Raw genomic sequence first — 18,693 nt, forward strand, 5'->3', positions numbered from 1 at the left:
TATAAAGGTAGTGGTTACCCTTAGGATAGGACCGAGTTAGTTGTGGGTAAACAACAGGAGGATTTGCTGAGGAGTCTCCTTGATTTATTAGGGTATATATACAGGTTGTTTGTACAAGTGTACTATACAGTTGATGGAGGCAGTGGCTGATGATGTCATGGGGCACAGCCCGTGTGACCAGCCCCACTGCATGAGAGACTTGTAGCTAAAATAAGGAAAAAGGCAGCATAGCATGAGAAGGTGTGTTACGCACGAAGTGCTTAACAAAGTCTGAGGGTTCGTTGAGGTTTGTAAAGAGACTTATCCGAAGACAAGTTCGAGAACGTGGTTCTGAGTGGAGGTTTTCCAACGGGAGTTGGTCTTCTTCTGAGTAGAAGTCTGATCTTAGGAGTCTAGCTTTGTAAGCGTAAACTGCATAGAATCGTATTGGAGAATACTACTGCTGTTACATGGTATTTATAATGGAGAGGAATCGGTGATAGGAGTTAGGTCCTATCTAGGGCAGGTCCGTCTGTTGAGGACTAAGTACTATAATAGGTACTGTAAATGCGAGAGGAACAGAAGTGTACGTGAAGGAAATGAGTCATCGGTCCGATGGTATAACCGATGAGTAAAAAGAAATGAGTAGTCCTTAAATGTCCAATAGAGATCATAACAGAGACTCCTCAGCGAGTCCTCCTGTTATTTACCCACAACAAATTTGCTCCTACCTAGGGAAGTTTATCCACTCCTTCCCTCACCCCTTTTTGCTTGTTGTAGTTGTGCACCAGAGTATAAAAAACTTTGGCTGCTACAACAGGTATTGAACCACAATCACATATAGAAATAATGTCAGACAACCAAGAAGCAATTACACTCACTAAAAACAATGATATATAGCACCTATCATATCCATGCCACAGGCCATGGTTTCCAGACTTCCAAAAAGTCAGAGATTCTGTCAGAACCATGACCTTCGGAGTATCAGAGCTTGGAGTGTGGAGATCAGGTGGGGAGTGGAACAGAGTATGAGGTTGCGAGTTGACTTAGCTCGTGCGCTAGGCCCTTCTGTGGATCTTGATCCCTAATTCAATGAAGTGAACAGGTGAGAGTAGAGGATGAAAGGTGGAGTGGAGTAAAGGTCCTTTGGAGAAGGACCGGATGTTACAACCAAAGTTTGAATACTCTGGTGCACACAGTGACAAGCAAGTGGAAAGATGGAGGAGTAGGTAAACCACTTTTGATAGGACCGAGTTAGTTGTGGTTATACAACAGGAGGACTTGCTGAGGATCTATTGGGGTTTATATACTAATACAGGGTGTTTGTACTTATGTACTATACGGTTGATGAAGGCAGTGGCTGTTAATGTCATAGGGCACAGCCCAGGCTTAAGGGATATCCACAAATTTGGCTACACAACATTTGCAAAGATAATTGGCACTGGCAAACTAGAACCCCATCAAAAAAGCAAGCAAATAGGTAGGATACATATGATGATGAGTCTAGTTCTCTGAGCTTTCCACACAGATCATGGGCACAGATGGTAAGTAGTGAACAGCTTATGTCAGTTTTGATGAGCAACAGGCTCACTCTTCCAATTGAAATTTGTATTACAAAATATCACACTTTGAGGCTTATCAATGCCAAATGAAGGCCATGCAAAATAGGGCTGCTTTGTGCTCACTTTGACAGCACAATGAGCTTGTGTTTGTATTACCTATATCTGCATGACAGTTTTCACCTGGTCTACTAATGTACATGGACTATATAGTAGATATAAGTAGTGAAATAGCCCCTGAATGACACTGGTATTAGCTCTACGTATTTTAAACCCTTGGTTGATGAAGCTTAAATGGGGAAACTTTTGGCCTTTCCTTCAGGACTTCAGCGCTTGCGAACGAGATTATCGAGGGCAGCTGACCTCTCGAAGCAGTAATTCTAAGTGTGTGTGTGAAGGTCTTCTCGTCAGGCTTACGGCTCACCGGGCCGATAGATACATAAATACTGGTTGGCGATTCCTCCCTTCTTGCGTTCTCACTGTACACAATGTCTTATACTCTGGAGCAAATTGCTGATCACAAAACCACAGCGTGAGTACAATCTTTTGATACTGCACTGTGAAACTTATATCAGTATCTAGTTCATGTTGGGTCATCATCAGAAACAAAGTATATGATGTGACTGGTTTCTTGTTCGTGAGTTGTACACGGAATTTCATTCAGCTTCTAGAATTTTATCAAGGTTTTGTTAGGACCATCCTGGAGGTGCTCAGGTAATACTAAGGTACGGTGGACGCGATGCAACGGCGGCTTACGAGCCTGTTCACCCCTCCGATGCCCTTGACAAGAACCTTCCACCAGAGGCCCACCTCGGAAACCTTTCTGACAGCGCCGTACAAGAGCTAAAGGAAGCGAAACAGAACGTGACCAAGACAAGGGAAGAGCTGCGAGTAGAGGAGGCGAGGAATAACAAGCCACCACTGAGCAGAATGATAAACGTCCAAGATATTGAAGTACGCATTGACCAGGACGGAGTCAGAAGGATGAGTGGCCATTAATTCGCATTTTCTCCAGGACGTTGCAAAATCAATCTTGCCATACAAAGCATATGCCTACTATGCTTCCGCTGCTGACGATGAAATCAGTGCGCATAGTATCCATTTCTTCGTTAATTTCACTCTCACGCCGAGTCTCCACAGCTCACATCGAAAATGCAAGAGGTTTTGGTAGATTCTTCTTCCACCCGCGAGTAATGCGTCCTGTATCAGGATGTAATACTTCAACTACCATGCTAGGCTACAAATCATCAATACCCGTGTACATTAGTGGTGCTGCCCTCGCAAGGTTAGGTCACCCAGAGGGAGAAGCAAACTTGACGCGTGGTGCCTATAAAACTGGGATCATCCAGATGATATCCACCAACGCCTCTCTTTCTTATGGCCAGATTGCTGCTGCCCGCGGTTCACCAGATCAACCCATATTTTTCCAGATTTACAAACACAAGAACGACGAGACTGCCGCGAAGCGAATAAGAGAAGTAGAGTCGTTGGGATACAAGGCTATCTTTTTAACTGTCGACGCCCTTATTCCGGCCAATCGGGAACTTGACCATAGGTCACCGCATTACCTTGAAGACTTCGAAAACCAGGGTCGCAGTGCTAAGCGAACTGAGGATGCTGAAGAAGGTGATGTGGACATCCTCGGCACAGCCGGTGGACTGATCATCAATAACGATGTTGACATGACATGGGAAAGAGTAAGATTTGACTTTCTAAAGAATGTACGTATGTTGATCTTCATTTCACTCTACTCAGACGATACCCTGGATTAGAAGTGTAACGAAGTTGCCTATTGTGATCAAAGGTTAATTCCTTGTATCTTGTACAAATTTCCAGTGGTGTTAACATTTGACTCTCACATCAAGGTATTCAGTGTGTTGCGGTTTGTGTATTTAGTTTTTGATATCGCAACGTCACTTATCAATTTAACTTGTAGGATGCCGTTTTGGCTTGTGAAGCCGGTGTGGAGGGTATTGTGATTTCTAACCATGGCGGTAAGGCTCTCGTTTACGTAGAACAAGTTAGAATGACTTGAAATTTTTTACTAGGCCGGCAGCTAGAATAGTAAGTAGCGTACAATGGCTTCCTTCCGGTTGACTCACAGACAACCGCTAGTGCACTTCCACCCATAGAAGTCCTCTACAAAATACGGAAAGAACGTCCAGATGTCTTCGACAAGACAGAAGGTGAGTTATTGCCTTTCACTACAATGAGCAGATTGCTTGACAGAGTGTATCAGTATATATCGACGGTGCGATACGCCGTGGAACAGGTCCGTACTTTTGCTTCTACGTGTAAGGTTAGTTGTTAACTTTTGATAAAGATGTACTAAAGGCACTTTGTTTGGGGGCCACCGCGGTCGGACTTGGAAGGGCGTTCCTCTATGCACAGAGTGTAGGCATATAGCTTCTTACTTGATGTCGTTCCCTGATTTAAGTGGGTCTATTATAGGCGTACGGAGAGGCGGGTGTGGTCAAGATGGTCCGAATCTTGCAGCGCGAGATCAGGTTTGGTATGGAGTCTCTCGGTGTACGGACGGTGAAGCAACTTGTCCCGGAAATGGTATGGTCCCTTCTACAACTTGAAGATGCTCGTAGAGTATTCATACATGATTTCACCAGGTGGAGCGTGTCGATTGGCAGCCTGTCAGTGCCAAGCTTTGAAGAGTTGTTGCAGCGTCCAGTAAAATTGCAACACTTCCCAAGCAAATCTATATCAATTTATGTATATCACTTATCATCTTCTGCGGCACCATTTATTGAGATATGTATGTCTGGCTGTATTATATAGCGCCAGTGTTATCGAGCTATGAATCGAAGGAAATGCTTGAATACTACTGCCAATATACCTGCTGTAGACGTCGTGGAAGGCAGTTGTTGTGAGATGAGACTAGCCAAATGTTTCATGTTAGATAGACATAATGTTAACATTATTTGCATCGGTGGTTAAAGGAAGTGATTGATTTATGTTGAAAACCGATGCCACAGCAGGGGGAAGGCAGTGGCCATCGAGGCAATTTACATTGATTCTCAAGGAACGCTTGTTCATTTCCACGTCGACGCTGACAATCTAGTAAACAGGTCATGCCCGATATCGAAGTTGGGTTCGCAGTGGTATATCATATGTAAGGATACATACCGAACTCACGATAACAAAGCGATGTAGCTCAAGCTCGACAAGACCTATATATAGATAGGCGTTTGAGAGAAGTGGCATGGCAAGATAACACGATCAGGGAGGGAAAGCAAAGCGGTAGAAGAGGGTTTGTGAATCTGTGGCCACTAGGGTAAGGAGACGGCCTACTGCTCAGCAGAAGGTGCAGAGAAAGACGGGCTCGAGTGGCAGCACGTCTACCGAAATAAAGCCACTGATGAGGGGAGGCCATGTAAAAATTGATAGTGGAAACAACAAAGTGCAATTACAGGCGAGTGAAGGACAACGGTGAAAATAAAGGGTGTTGCGGGGCAAGTCTACGTCAATGCCAGTCGTAGAATAAACCAGCCAGGGATTTCATCCGGCAACGATATCGATGAAATGCTTCAGTGCCATCTACGGTGCGTTGGAAAAAATAACGAGGAGGTTCATAGGGAGCGGTGAATAAAATAGGATTTACGGTGGGGGTGAGGGAGACGGACAGAGTTCGAATTTAGAGTGGCAAGTGAGCCGCTTTGTTTTGTTTTGGCGGATTGCGATACCAGGTGGACGGAGAACGAAATCAAGCATTATTCCACCTTCGCTTGCCTCCACTGAGGGACACTTGCTGCTGGTTTAGTGGACTGTATGTTGTAAAGAACGAGTCCATCAGAGCTTCAGCACAGCTATAACCTCAAAATACCATACGGAACTTCTGTGGCCACAAACATGGGATTTCTGGCGACCAAGTTGCTACGGACTTCTGTTGCCTTGCTTTCACTTCACTTTCCTGACCATCACGACGTCTTTCGTCTTTGGGGCACCATCATCAGTCGAATTAATTTAAATAAAAGCTCACGATATTCTATGGCCTGACGTCGACACGCTGCGTCACTTGGCGTCTGGAGACGGCAGTCTTTACAAGCATCGGCCAAAAAATTTTGACGATGGCTCCACAATATCAACGTTGTCACCGGCGTATAACATACGGTCGTGATGTCTGCTCTGCTTGTATATTCACGCACGCAAGACTGGGATTTTCACGTTCTCTGACCTTGTCCTGGTGGGCGACACGTCTCAATGGGACATGTAACTCATGGGCGATAACACATTTGCTGCAGTCGACGGTGCTTGAGGTGAGTAATTTCATCTCATGTTTTCATGTGCCTTGATTCTTGGGATAATTGGTTGGATTACATTGCATTACACGATGGTGTACAGGATGCTTTGAAGATCTTCGTTCATTGCCTTTGTTGAGGGGGACATTATTGACAGTTGGACCCTGTTCTTGAATTCAAACTGTTGATATATTTTCTTTTCGTATGTTGAGGGGCTTGATGAATAGTTGCGTTGAGTTGTATTCAATGGAATTTACATCGATGGTGAAAGGACTTGCCTCGTTCTTGCGCCATTCAGTGACGTGTGATGTGACATCACGCTGTGTCACACACGATCGCTGTTACGCTACGCGCGTTTTAGCGCCCTTATCTATGTGGTGCAGAGTTGGACTCGAGAAATAATATGTGATGAGCGGGCAAACGTTTGGAAGCCCATGCGAGGTGCATTCAAAACAGAAAATGCTTACAGACTGTCAGGAGGTCCTTGGTGGTACCCTTGGTACGACGTGTGGATGTACGAGGTCTTGGTGCAAATGTGACCAGATCGCCTTGGTTCCACTTGTTACCGGCGCACTTCCATAGCGCTATGAGGAGGATATGAATGAGAATCCAATGCTGACTTCTCTGTTGAATAGATACGTGCTCGCAGCACCACTGTTCGCATGATCTCGACGTCCAAGACATTGAAGCATGCCCGTTCTTCTTATGGAGAAAACCGGAGCCATTCTCATGTCTCACATCGAAGTCATTCGTCCAATGGAAGCTTATGCACACATCTACTCAAACTGCAGAATGTCACAGCTGTTTGGCTATCGTAGGTTCGTTAGATCATCAAAGACACAAGAAGAGGCGCGACCCTCGTTTACTTCCGTGGAGGCAAAATATTTGTTTGGTTGACATTTTATGGCCGATCAAACGCATATACAGAAAATGCCCAGGTAATCGAAAGTTGCCTTTCTTCGTAGAGGTGGCGGAATGTAAGGCTCTAGGTCGGCGACTCCTCAGCATTGTCGTGCCCTCAAAATTTGCGCTGCCGTCAGACTAGTCAACGTTAAATAATGGCCGCCCTCGATTCATATTACTCGCCGTCTCCTTTTTTCACTCCACCAACGACCAAAAAAATGCGTCTACCATCATATCGCCAGTCCCATTTGCTTCGCTACCACCCATATCCACGGGTGACTCCCAGCCGCCAGGCTATAGTGGTGATTTTGTGTCTCGTTGTATACTCTGGTGGGTTTTTTACTTACTGACACGTGGCGGGCAGAATGCGATGGACGAAGGGCTAAATAATTACGAGGATTTCGACGATAATCCACCAAATTTTTGCCTCGTACGTTCTTTCGCCTTTAGCATAGTTGGGCACAGCTAATCGACGAACAGCCGGTTTTATATGGATACGACGAGCTCGAGGTGGCCTTGAGATTAGAGGCAGCGCTCGGAGTTATGAACGAGGGCGCCATTCCACGTCGCCGCATCACGCATCTTATTCTAGTACGTTACTCTACCTTTTACGAGTATTTCTTCCACGTAGCTCGCCGCTGATGAAATTTTCACAAGGATCTTGCCTTTCTTCTTCAAAGACAGCGTTTTTTGCGCCAGACACGCAGGTTCATGGAGGTCCTTGGCTCCCATGCATCTAGCTGAACGACATGGAACCGGAATGATCTGAGTCGGTGGTTGGAACAAACATCCTATTGTATATAATATGGTTCAAGTTCGTATAATCGTATATGTTTTCTCTTAGTGCTCGGTTGACCTGCTAAACCAACGACGGTTTGCGCAAGAGGGTCTCTCATCGCCTATATGTTACGCATGTCCACATTCCTTGAGCGGATGGTAGACCGAAGTTAATCGAGATCAAAACACCGATTGAAGAGGCTCAAAGTTGCAAATTCGATATAGTGAATGCTCCCAAGTGTGTTTCATTCGTTCAAGGTCCAATGTGATCAAGTCATCGATACCCTCAGCATGCCGTGACCCCAATACCGATACAAGGAACCGAAGCAGTGTAACGATGAGATAGGATCAAACGGTACAAATGGAAGTTCAGCAAAAACACAGGCAGGGATAGTTATCGACGATTCCCTGGCGAGCCCAAGGCTGCAAACTCAACGCAGGGAGCGCGCCGTATGCATAGTATGGTTGATAGTATTATTACTCAAGGAAGACGAAAGCCACTAGCTCATACACAGAAAGGTTCAGCACAAAAAATAACAGACAGGCATAGTGATATCCCCAGAGAGCCCAACACTGGAAACTTAACGCAGGAAGCGCGCTGTATGAGTGCACAGCAAATTAGTATCATTATTGCTCAAGAATCACGAAAGCCGGAAAACGATTCAATGGACGTGTTATTTCGTTGGTTCGGAAAAGTATAACGCAGTCCCTTTGATAACTGTGCCTACTACATGATCAGACAAATGTGTCTAATTATTATTTATGCATTTATGCAGTTACTCTCAGCTTGACAAATAATACTGCGTTTTAACGAGCGTATCTCTAGAAGCGCTTGGATAGAAAGTCCTATAAGAATTCCCTGTAACTGTTGGTAATCACAAAATTAAATCAATCCTGTCTTCTTCTTCTTCTCTTCACGTTAAACATAGCGAATATTTGAAAGGGGTTTTCAAGGGCGCAATCACCTGGGTGTAGATTTGTGATAAGGGAATGCAAAACATTATGAAGGCACGAAAATACAAAGGCGTCACTCCCACGTTCCCTACTGGCAGATAAGCGCTTTTGCAAGTATATTTCGAAGTGTACTGCTGAATTTACGGAGTTCCGCAGAGTCGTCAGTGGGCTGGAACCTAGCAAGGTCGGTAGCATTATCCGCTCTCGTCTTTTGTACCTCGGAGTTGGACACGATAGTTGCTATAAGGTGGCTAGAAGTCGATGTTAAAAGCGTTGTAAGGGCTGAGAAAGGTTTCTTTGTTCGTCATTGTCACAATTCGGGCGCCTGACTTTGTGACCTCTATGCGTGCCAGTGCTAGGATTCAATGAAAAGGCTAGAACACCATCGGAGGGGCTTTGGTCTCTATATTTGAACCATCTGTGCGCCACAGAGCCATTCCATTCTTGTTCTATCTCTGGTGTCTCCATCCTTTGATCCTCGGAGCTGGAACTCCGAAATGGATTGTTCAGCCACAGATGTCTTCCACACACCTCTTGCAAAATCACATGCAAAGTAGTCAAGGCTCCCCCAACAAAGGCGAAAGTTGAAGTGAAGGCTGGTGAAAGGAGCATAGAAATCGAGTATGTGAGGTGGTGAAATCCAGAACGGGGGTTAATCGATTGTCCATGTCCGTGAGTAACTCAAGGATGAGCTTGCGCGTCGACTCCAGATTCTGGAGGACGTTTTTGCTTGCTAACCATCCATGGGATCTGGTGAGCAGAAATGAGTGAAGTGATGGAACCCGAGGATAAAGATATGCGGGGCAGCATAGACGGTACTGGGTAAATGGCGATCATCTATAAATGTATCATATTTCAAAGTATCACATCTTGAATGCTGTGAGAACTGCTGCTATCTTCTCGGACCCGTATAGCGTATTCTGCGACAAAGGCGATTTTAGATAAAATGTATGATGTCCAACTTACTTGCAGAATGGTTTTTGATCAAAAGCTGAAGGGATTTGGACAAGTGTATGGCTTCTAGTCCACACTCCCCGACTACGTTGGTACGCTGACTTGGACGGCTCGTGCTGGAGTGTGTGTCAAAAAGGCCAGCCACATGTCCAGTGTCAATGTGCTGGGGCCTAGCAAGGATGGTACCATTACCCATTCTCGCCTTTCGCGCCTCGGAGTTGGACACGATAGTTGCTGTAAGGTGGCTAGAAGAGCGTTGTAGGGGCTGAGAAAGGTTTCTTTGTTCGCTGTTGTCACAATCTGAGTGCCTACCTTTGTGACCTTTGTGCATGCCAGTGCTGGACTCCGTCGAAAGCCTGGAACACCATCACAGGGGTTTAAGTCTCTATATTTGAACCACTTGTGTGCCACAAAAGCTTGTCCTATCTCTGGTGTCTCCATCATTTGATCCTAGGAGCTGGTACCGACGTAGTCTCTATATCCAGAAATGAACTATTCAGCCACAGATACCTTCCACACACTTTGCAAAATCACATGCAGATAGTCAAGGCTCCCTTCAAGAAAGGGGAGAGTTGAAGTCGAGACCGGGGAAAGGAGGAGCGTAAAGGGAGCTATGTGAGATGATGAAATCCAGAACGCGGGTATTCGATTTTCCATGTCCGTGGATAACGATAACTCAAGGATGAGCTTGCGCGTCCACTACAGATGCTGGAGGACGTTTTTGGCTTGATGATCATCGATGAGATCTGGTGAGCAGTCTGGCGATAAAGAAATGCTGATCAGCATATACGATGCTGGATGATTGAAGTAGACCCTCTACAGATGTCCCATTTTCTTCAATGTATCACATTTTGAATGTTGTGAGATTTGCTGTTACCTTCTCGGATTCGTGGAGCGCGTTCTGGGACAAAGGCAATTTAGATAAGATGTACGAAACCCGACTTACTTGCCGAATGGTTTTTAAATCAAATGCTGAAGGGATTTGGAGAAGTGTATCATAAATTCATGGCAACTAGTCCTCCCCGACTATGCTGGTACGCTGATTTCAAGTTGCACAGTGATGGCTCGGAGGCCAGCCACAAGCCAGTGTGTGCGCATGCGCCCACTTGAACAAACATTGAGACAACAATTGTTATGCGAGGACTCACTACTTACTTTCACTTGACTTTCACTGAGACTATCACTGACATGCTTTCGAGTTGTCTTCCAGTCTCATGTCGTGCGTAATGTATCATATTATCACCAGCCTAACTTGCTATCCAAATAACATATCACATACCGGAACTTGAAGCTTGAATATTTCACCCTGCTGTTTTTCTCGAGTTTTCCTCGTCGCACCCACGACGCCGCGGTCGTTAATATTTATACCATTTAGCTGCAGGGACACACATCGCACGCGCACTTGTGCATTTTGGAAGGTGATTTTGGTACAAGCGTCGTCTTCTTGTCCTCGTCCTCCGATCGATCCGATTTCATTTCCGGCACCGCAGGTATAGCATTCTTCAAATCCATTCTGCAGGCTCCAGCTTTCTCAAACTGAACATCCATGACACGGTGTCCCAGGTCCTTTCCTTGCTTTATGCACGTCACGCGACTCGCTTGGGTGAAGCCTGTGCCAATGATAGATCCTGGACGTGCGACACATATTCTGGATTGCGATAGTAAACCGATATGATAGCCTTCGTTCTCATTTCGGTCACCTAATGGCACAAATCCCGCGCAGACTCTCCACAAATCCATCCCCACTTCGCCATTGCAAAACCACCTCAGGCGTAGCTCAGTGCTCAGCGCTCAGCTGCGAGTACAGTTTGCCATTCGGAGCTTTTCTGGCACACGACTTCTTTGTCTGACACAATGGCTGACACGTTTCCTGGGCAAGGAACAATCTTCTTTCATATCCGCATTTTGAGTCATCGCACACGTTGCTTGCCTTTCTCAACTCTTCCTTGCATATCGATGATATCTCTAAGCTTGGCGTACGTTATCACATAGCATGACGGACCCTGCGCAATCGTCACGTCATTCAAATCCCCTGTTTTCTTTGACTTCTCCCGCTCCTTCGCGAATGCATCTCGATACTCCAATGACACTCATCTATAAGCTTTTTCAACTCTGCCTTGCCTGCTTTAGAGCACGTTTCGCTAGTGCGTTCCGAATTTCGTTCTCAGATGGGCGCAAAGGCGAACACAGCAATGACACGAGCCTAACCTTCTTTTCGTTCATCATTCTTCGAATTGTCACAGATTGTGATTGTACACGAGCGTTAGCTTGAGTGTCAAACTGGGCGACTATCAACTCGCCACCATTGACCCACCATCAGGTTAACCTCGGACTTGATACGGCCAGCCCCTAAATACTTGGCAAATCACTTCAGGTCAGGAACGGTGTACAAGGTTCATGATCTCCAAACTCTGTCTTTCTGGAATGTTGATTAAAGTCTTCCAAAGCTTCTCTTTAGAATCTTATAGTGCTTACACATGCCCGACCAAACGTCAGCTCTCAACCGCCATGACGAACCCAAAACAGCATGTATCCCGCGTATGTCGAGAAGGTCTTCATATCGGCCTTACTAGCCATTTGAGTACTATCAAGGAAGCCGTCCTCCCTCGCTATGCCCATAACCCAGCGAGCCACCCGCGCTTTACGGGCTCTCAGCTTCAGGGGTCTATTTTCTCAATATCAACTTGTTTAGTTCTTTCCCTTGGCTAGCTGACTTACGAATGCCGTCTGTGCGCTTCTGTAGGACACGTGTAGTGCGTGCATGAATGAAGGGGCATGTCCGCATTATTTTTGACAGGTGCAGAGTAGGTGCGAGATAAATGACTGATTATCGATTATCTTACTGACGTTATATTATGTTGCCAGAGCTTTCGTCGTTCACGTGTTGTACTGCGATCGATCATCGATTGGGTGTCATACTGAGAGTAACGAGTTACATTGCGGTTGTGTTATCTGCATGATTTGGTCATGGTTCTTCGATGCAATAACCGAAATAAATACTGGTAGTCCTTCAGTATGTGTACGTACACGAATACCATAATGCTAAGCTTCTTAATTTTCTCAATTTTAGACTCCAGCATTACTGCACCTCGTATCTTTCCTTCCTTTGTTCATCCTATGTATCACCTTCCCACAATCACCTTCGGGTCCCTACCTCGCCATCACTGTAATGGAAACCGCCCTCCTAAAAGGGATTTCTTACTATGGCCATCGTAGGAACAAAACGTGGGAAGCCCACGACTTGCTCATAGAGCTGCATTATTGCGATCGATCAGCTTTGCTGGGTGACCCAAGTTTTATTGCAGTTGTAGTATCGGTTCGTCGCGTGGTGACACTACGCTATGTACGTACCCGAGAACACTGCACAATCAAGCCTTCTCAGTTTTCTCACTTTGGACTCGAGCCCCTTTCGTGCACTTCGCATCTTCCATGATATCACCATCCCATCCCATCTCGTCAACAGTAACCGCTCTCCTACGAAAGGGACAAAGCATCATTAAATACGCCGCGCTATGGCACGCCTAAAAGGCGCAAGGTTTACGACTTGTTCATAGCGCGCGGCCGATCGACGAGTTAATGGCAGCTGTACTGTCCGTTCGTCATGTGGCTCCTGGTTCTTTTGATGGGCCACTACCGAAACGGAGGATGGTAGCACTTTTGTGGTGCGTGCGTGTACGTACGCGAGTATACCACTCATGCGAACTGCGGTCAGTTCCTTCTCGGTTTTAGACCCCTTCCCATTGTTGCGTTTTCATCTATTGTCTCGCCATATCCAGCTATATGCTTTCCATTTCCATCCGCATTCTTCGTATTCCATTTTTACCTTTCCATTTCGCGCGTCTTGCGCCGCCGCCATAATGAGAACGGTGAACGGGTCCCAGGATGTCTCTCCGACAGAAAAAGGGAAGGGGAGAAGGAACGACAAAGGTTATCTTTTTATCTTTTTGTTGTAGCCCGTGACAAGTCCATCCTGGTCGTGCGAGGCTTTGTTCCTTCCTCGGCAAGCTCAACAACTTCGTTCGAGCACGCTGAAGCGTGGCATGTGACCGCGCCAGACATAGCCTTACTGCAACCTCATTTTCCTAGCCAACGTCTAACCCCCTCCCCCCCCCCCCCCCCCCAAATTGAATTCGAAACCCTTCTTTGCCCCCTTTTCAGTCCCATTTCCTTCTTCTCACAAATCAACGCCCGAAAAAAACAGTGCAGGGCAAATTCGTGAAGAGAGCCGCCGAGCTTCAATCAGCGCCCATAGCCACGATGAAATCATCATCTTCACAACGATTACGATCAGAATCACGCACGTTCAAAACCAAGAACCAAGAAAAGACAACATCCCGGGGAGTTTGGACCGTTGAATACCAGTAATACATCAAACGCTCAGACCCCATCAAATTAAAACCACACACCCCCTTCAATGCCATTGTTTTGCCAAACTCATAACGGACCTGGAAAAACCGAGAGTAGGACCTGTGTGTGCCATTTCTTCGCCTCACGCAACCACAGCCAAATTTCTTGCTGTGAGCGTAGGGTTTCATAGCGTTCTCACTTTCTTCCTCCCCCCCCTTTCTCCTTCCTTCCTTCCATTCCCCGCCGAAGAGGGTGAGAACATGTGGGGTGGGGCAACTTCCCTTCGTACCGAGCCTCCCTTCTAAGTACGCTTTACCATCTCCCCCGTTTCCCCCCCGCTCACCCCTTCTCGGTGATTATCTTTATATGTATCCTCGCATCTTAACCCCCCATTGCACCGCACCCGCGCGTCTGCGCCTGGTCAGAGTCACGGTCCTCCACATCATGCAACGTTTTTCAGCTCTCATCCGCTCATTCGTCGCGCTCGCCGATGGCTGATTCTCATACCACCCACACTCCGCCATCCTCGCATCTCCCATGGATGCTTCTTTCGGAGTCGAAAATCTAAACATTCTAAAATCGACGGGTATAGCCCATTAGGGGGGGGAGGGCACCACATAGCCATAGGGAGTACGAATCCCCCACGCTGCGTCCCGGAACACACAGCCTTGCCTTGGCAAACGAATCTGACTCTGATGACGAGTTTCACTGATCCATATCTCGGTTTTTTTGCACAGGTTTTGGGAGGAAGGTTATATGTGGGGGACCCCGTTCACTTGGTTTTGTATCACCAAATCACAGGCAAGTGTAAAGTATCATGTGTTTCTCCAAATGCGCAAAACGCAAAACATCATTCGGCCATGGGATGACGAGGGGCGTCAACTTGAAGCTCAGAAACGCGCGCCCAAACAGAAAAAGAAAAACGACAAAAAAGCACTCGAATAGAACGACGTTTCGGATAATTACAAAAAGGGATGTTTACAAGTACTTAAGAGGATGCGTACTATCGTAAAGACACTGATTCACATTATAAATGTATATAGATATATATATAAAACCCCCCACGTTTGATTTCCCCTCACCATTTTTGGTCTCGTTACTCTTTATCAAAACACTATGAAAGAGAGAGGACGGAAAGATGACTGGGAAATAATGAAGAAAGGAGCCAAGAGAAGAAGTTGACATTACGAAAAACACTTCAAAAAAGGCTTGAAATTTGAAAGGCTTGAAATGAATGGAGTAGAACAAAGACAGAGTGGAAATGTGCAAAAAAAGTTAAATTATGTATGCTTAGATCATAACCCCCCGCAAAACAAAAAAAATTCAACAACAACAACAGAAAAGGGTGGCAAGGCGCGATCAAGAACAAGATGAGACAGTAAGAGAATTGAGTAGTGAGAGATGACAAACGAAAAATGAGAAACTCGAGTCAGCCAAGACGAAGCAAGAAAGAAATGTGAGAGATTTGACGAGAGGGGTGCTATTGATAGGTTGATAGGTTGGATGAGGGGGTGGGATAGGCAGGAGGGGTGATGGTGATGGGATGATGGCTCGAGACCAGAAAAGAGTCACATCTGTCATCGAAACCACCCGTATGGAGAGGGGATCAAAATCGAAGCAAAAAAGCAAAAAGAGAAGAACGAAAAGGGAACGAAAAGGGGGGACTTTGAAGACTTTGAACAGACACCAGGCGAATAAACGCTCTGAAACAAAAGAATGAAAAAAAATGTACGATACCAAAAAAACGAAAAAGAAAAACGAAAATCAGAGGGACGAACGAAAACGAAAAAAAAAAAACAATGTAACAGAAATCGAGAGGAGAAAACAACTAGAAAGATCACTCGATACCTCCACCTGAATAAACGTGGAAAATCAGCCTCTACACCCACACTCTCGATCAAAACCATCAACCACATACCCAAGCATCACATCCCATCATGACATCATCATCGTCACCCCTCACTCTCCCTCGCAACGCACCTCAAACCCCACCCTCGCCAGCGCGAAAACTCAAGTGTTCCCGTCTCACCAAATCATACGGTACCAGTACTCTGCGAATCATCCCAGACACTCCAAACACCCCAGTCTAGACCTCGCCCGCAAATCAACTCGCACTCCACCCCACTCCACCCTCATATAGAACCTCGCATTTGCAAAAAGGGTCAGAGATGGTTGATGTGGGAGTGGCGCGAGGGGGTGCCAGGGGGATCGTATCGTGTAGGGGAGTCGAGACATTCGCGTTCGCGTGCGGTAAGTGGGTGGTGGTGGACGATATCTTTGGGTGGGTGTGGTGTGGTGTGGAATGACGAGTGGTGAGTGGTGAGTGGGTGGGGGAATGGAAGTTATAAACGATAGGATATGATGATGTGATGATATGACTGATTGATATGACGAATGTATGAGTGTCGAGTGTCGAGTGTAAGGGCGTCGATTTGGAGTTCGGGAGTTACAGAATAGATTCGAGAATGTCGGTGAGGGTGAGTGGTGAGTGTGGAATACCCCGACACGAAGATACGGACGAGTAGATAAGCAGGACTATAACAGTCGGAGAGTCAAAGTCGAGGGTAGGCGACGGGAGGTGACGAATGGCGAGTGACGGATGGCAGATACGAAACAGAGGGAACAAGATAGAGGAGAGAACGAGAACGAGAACGAGAGGAAAAAAGAGCACACTAGCGATACAATGTTTTGCACAAAAAATCACAATAAAATCACGTCCGTCCCATCCATCCATCCGCGTCCGTCCCAGTCCACTTGGCGTCTCCATCCGAGTTGAGTCGAGGGTAAAGCAAGTCGAGTCGAGTCGGGGAGCGATTCGGGAGGGGGAGGGTATCAAGGGGATATGGGGTATACACCTAAATAAAGAAAATACAACCCCCTCCCTTCCCCCTCTCCTCCTTGCTTGTAACGAATGACTTCAAGACAGGACGAAGACGACGTGGGGGCAGGGCATATGGGGTGGGGATGGGAGGGAGGGAGGGAGGGGGACAGAGGGCAGAGAACGGAGAACGGACCAACAGTCAGCCGCCCATTTTACGCCAGCGCCAACCCCAACGCCTTCTCCTCCCTTTCCTTCTCCTTATGCCTACTCACTTTCTCAACCCCAGCTCCAAGCGCCGTCTTTCTCGTTTCCTAAAAACAGACGCGAAACACAAAAGGAAGGGGAAAGAGAACGTCAGTCAGAAGAGTGTTTAACGATATGAGATCAGAATGAGAAATGAGAAAAGGGGGCGTCGAAAAGGCATTGTGGCCACAGATCAAAGAACCACTACCGCCAAGTGCCGATAGCGGACAACCCACAAAGCCCACAAAACCCAAAAACGCCAACGAAAAAAGCAACCAAAGAAAAACCACACACCTCCTCATCAACCTCCTCCTCTTCTTCTTCTTCTTCCTCGTCCTCCTCATCGCGCTCCCCCTCCTCCTCACTCTCGCTCTCACCCCCACTCGAGCCCGACATCGTCGTCGACATCGAGTGCGAAGTGGACGTCGAGGTGGAGGTGGAGCCTGAGTGCGAGTTCGCCTGGGACACCTCGCTCTCCCTGCTCCCCCTTCTCTCCCTTCCTCTCACTTCGTCGGCGTCAGCAGCTGCGGCGTCGTCGTTATCGCACGACGAAGCTGCCACGTCCTCGGGACCGGCATCATCCATGACACCCATCACCTCAGACACCAACGGCGCGTCCTGCCCGCCCTCGCTCACCCCACTCCCAGCACTCCCACCGCTCGCAGCACTGATCGTCCTCACCATCCCCCGCGCACGACTATGACTATGGCTATGGCTATGACCGTGTGCGTGGCCGTCACGCCGCGAGTGGGAGTGGTGTCGGCGGTGCGGGGGGAGGGTGACGGCCGTCGTGTAGTGTTCCTGCTCTTGTTCTAGCTCTTGCTCTTGTGATTTCGCATCGCCATCGACCAGGTCGTGCGACTCGCGCGGGAACTCTACCCCCGCCTCTGCCTCCGCCTTGGGCGAGGAAAGGGCGGGTGAGATGGATGCGGACGGGGTTTCTTTTTCTTGGACGGGCGACACGACCGCGATGGGGAACTCGATATCCTCGTCAACCGCCTTCACTCTCTCTCCATCCGCGGCTGGGCCCTCAGGGGTAGACGCCGCAGCCGGTTTGGAGTCATCAGAAGAGTCAGAAGAGCCAAGAGGACTAGAAGAGTCAGAAGAGCTGGGAGAGTTTGCAGCAGCAGCCGCAGCGCTCTCCCGCTCCTCCCTCTCCCTCTTCTCCTTCTCCTTCTCCCTCATCTCCCTCCTCTTCCTGACCCATCCCATGCCACTGCCGTCGTCGTCAGCGCCACCGGATGCGCCACTGCCAACGACGCCAAAGCCTACCGCGTCTCCACCATCTGCTTTAGCATCGCCATTGGCACTCACATTTGGGTTCACGTCTGCAATGGCGTTGGCATCACGCCTCTTCCTGGCATCACCTTCACTCGGCTTGACGCCAATGACATCGCCCCCCCTCTGGAGGCCCCTCCACCTGGCACTGGCGTCTCCGCCACTGGCCGCGCCGCCGCCGACGGCACCCATACCGCCATAGCCCCACTCGACAAACTCGGGCTCTGCAGGTACGTTTGCAAAGGGGTTTGCGTTGTGCTGGTTGGAGGGGTGTCGTCTGTGTCGTTTGAGGCCGTATATGCGACCGTTGAGCATGGGGACGGGGGTCTGTTGGGGGCGTGGGGAGCGGGGAGGCTGAGTCTGGGTGGATGCACGTTTGTTGGTGGTGCTCTTTTGGGAGGTGGGGGTGGAGGGGGAGGAAGGTAGTTTTGAAGAGCGGACGGGGGAGGAGGAGGCGGAGGAGGAGGAGAGGGAGGAGGAGGGGAAGGGGGCGCGGCCGCGTGGGCGGTCCGAGGCGAAGGACTGGGCAGAGTAGGTGCGTGGGAGGGGGACGCCTCACCAACGCCTGGTGGGGTCTGACGAGTTTGAATGACCAGCGGTGGAGAGCGCTGTCCGTGGACTGCCTGGA

At 47.9% G+C, this 18,693-nt stretch overlaps 7 protein-coding genes across 7 annotated transcripts; 3 read left to right on the forward strand and 4 right to left on the reverse strand.

The window, feature by feature from the left end:
- Positions 1–2,008: 2,008 nt before the first annotated feature.
- SERLADRAFT_474503 (uncharacterized protein) lies at positions 2,009–4,416 on the forward strand (the record flags this gene model as incomplete). Its single annotated transcript, XM_007321442.1, has 14 exons — positions 2,009–2,070; positions 2,121–2,175; positions 2,232–2,492; positions 2,554–2,623; positions 2,679–3,235; positions 3,294–3,342; positions 3,404–3,420; positions 3,475–3,532; positions 3,587–3,602; positions 3,654–3,724; positions 3,778–3,810; positions 3,862–3,932; positions 3,990–4,100; positions 4,160–4,416. The coding sequence occupies 14 exons, from the start codon at positions 2,027–2,029 to the stop codon at positions 4,199–4,201; spliced, it is 1,455 nt and encodes a 484-aa protein (XP_007321504.1).
- Positions 4,417–5,818: 1,402 nt separating this feature from the next.
- SERLADRAFT_451734 (uncharacterized protein) lies at positions 5,819–6,505 on the reverse strand (the record flags this gene model as incomplete). Its single annotated transcript, XM_007321443.1, has 2 exons — positions 5,819–6,003; positions 6,067–6,505. One exon carries the CDS (start codon positions 6,470–6,472, stop codon positions 6,236–6,238), a length of 237 nt encoding a protein of 78 aa, XP_007321505.1.
- Positions 6,506–6,739: 234 nt separating this feature from the next.
- On the forward strand, positions 6,740–7,534 carry SERLADRAFT_451735 (uncharacterized protein; the record flags this gene model as incomplete). The annotated part of the gene is made up of 4 exons (XM_007321444.1): positions 6,740–6,993; positions 7,056–7,121; positions 7,172–7,282; positions 7,349–7,534. 4 exons carry the CDS (start codon positions 6,847–6,849, stop codon positions 7,433–7,435), a joined length of 411 nt encoding a protein of 136 aa, XP_007321506.1.
- A 624-nt stretch (positions 7,535–8,158) lies between these two features.
- Positions 8,159–9,276, reverse strand: SERLADRAFT_474510 (uncharacterized protein; the record flags this gene model as incomplete). The annotated part of the gene is made up of 1 exon (XM_007321445.1): positions 8,159–9,276. One exon carries the CDS (start codon positions 9,032–9,034, stop codon positions 8,687–8,689), a length of 348 nt encoding a protein of 115 aa, XP_007321507.1.
- Positions 9,277–9,396: 120 nt separating this feature from the next.
- SERLADRAFT_474512 (uncharacterized protein) lies at positions 9,397–9,849 on the reverse strand (the record flags this gene model as incomplete). The annotated part of the gene is made up of 2 exons (XM_007321446.1): positions 9,397–9,621; positions 9,689–9,849. Coding segments are annotated over 2 exons (279 nt in total), but the record flags the coding sequence as incomplete, so codon positions are not given.
- A 2,192-nt stretch (positions 9,850–12,041) lies between these two features.
- SERLADRAFT_396998 (uncharacterized protein) lies at positions 12,042–12,197 on the reverse strand (the record flags this gene model as incomplete). Its single annotated transcript, XM_007321447.1, has 1 exon — positions 12,042–12,197. A coding segment is annotated over one exon (156 nt), but the record flags the coding sequence as incomplete, so codon positions are not given.
- A 2,987-nt stretch (positions 12,198–15,184) lies between these two features.
- SERLADRAFT_396999 (uncharacterized protein) lies at positions 15,185–15,701 on the forward strand (the record flags this gene model as incomplete). Its single annotated transcript, XM_007321448.1, has 1 exon — positions 15,185–15,701. The coding sequence occupies one exon, from the start codon at positions 15,270–15,272 to the stop codon at positions 15,441–15,443; it is 174 nt and encodes a 57-aa protein (XP_007321510.1).
- Between the last annotated feature and the right edge of the window lie 2,992 nt (positions 15,702–18,693).

Source organism: Serpula lacrymans, assembly GCF_000218685.1.
Source record: "Serpula lacrymans var. lacrymans S7.9 unplaced genomic scaffold SERLAscaffold_11, whole genome shotgun sequence".
NCBI lineage: Eukaryota > Fungi > Basidiomycota > Agaricomycetes > Boletales > Serpulaceae > Serpula > Serpula lacrymans.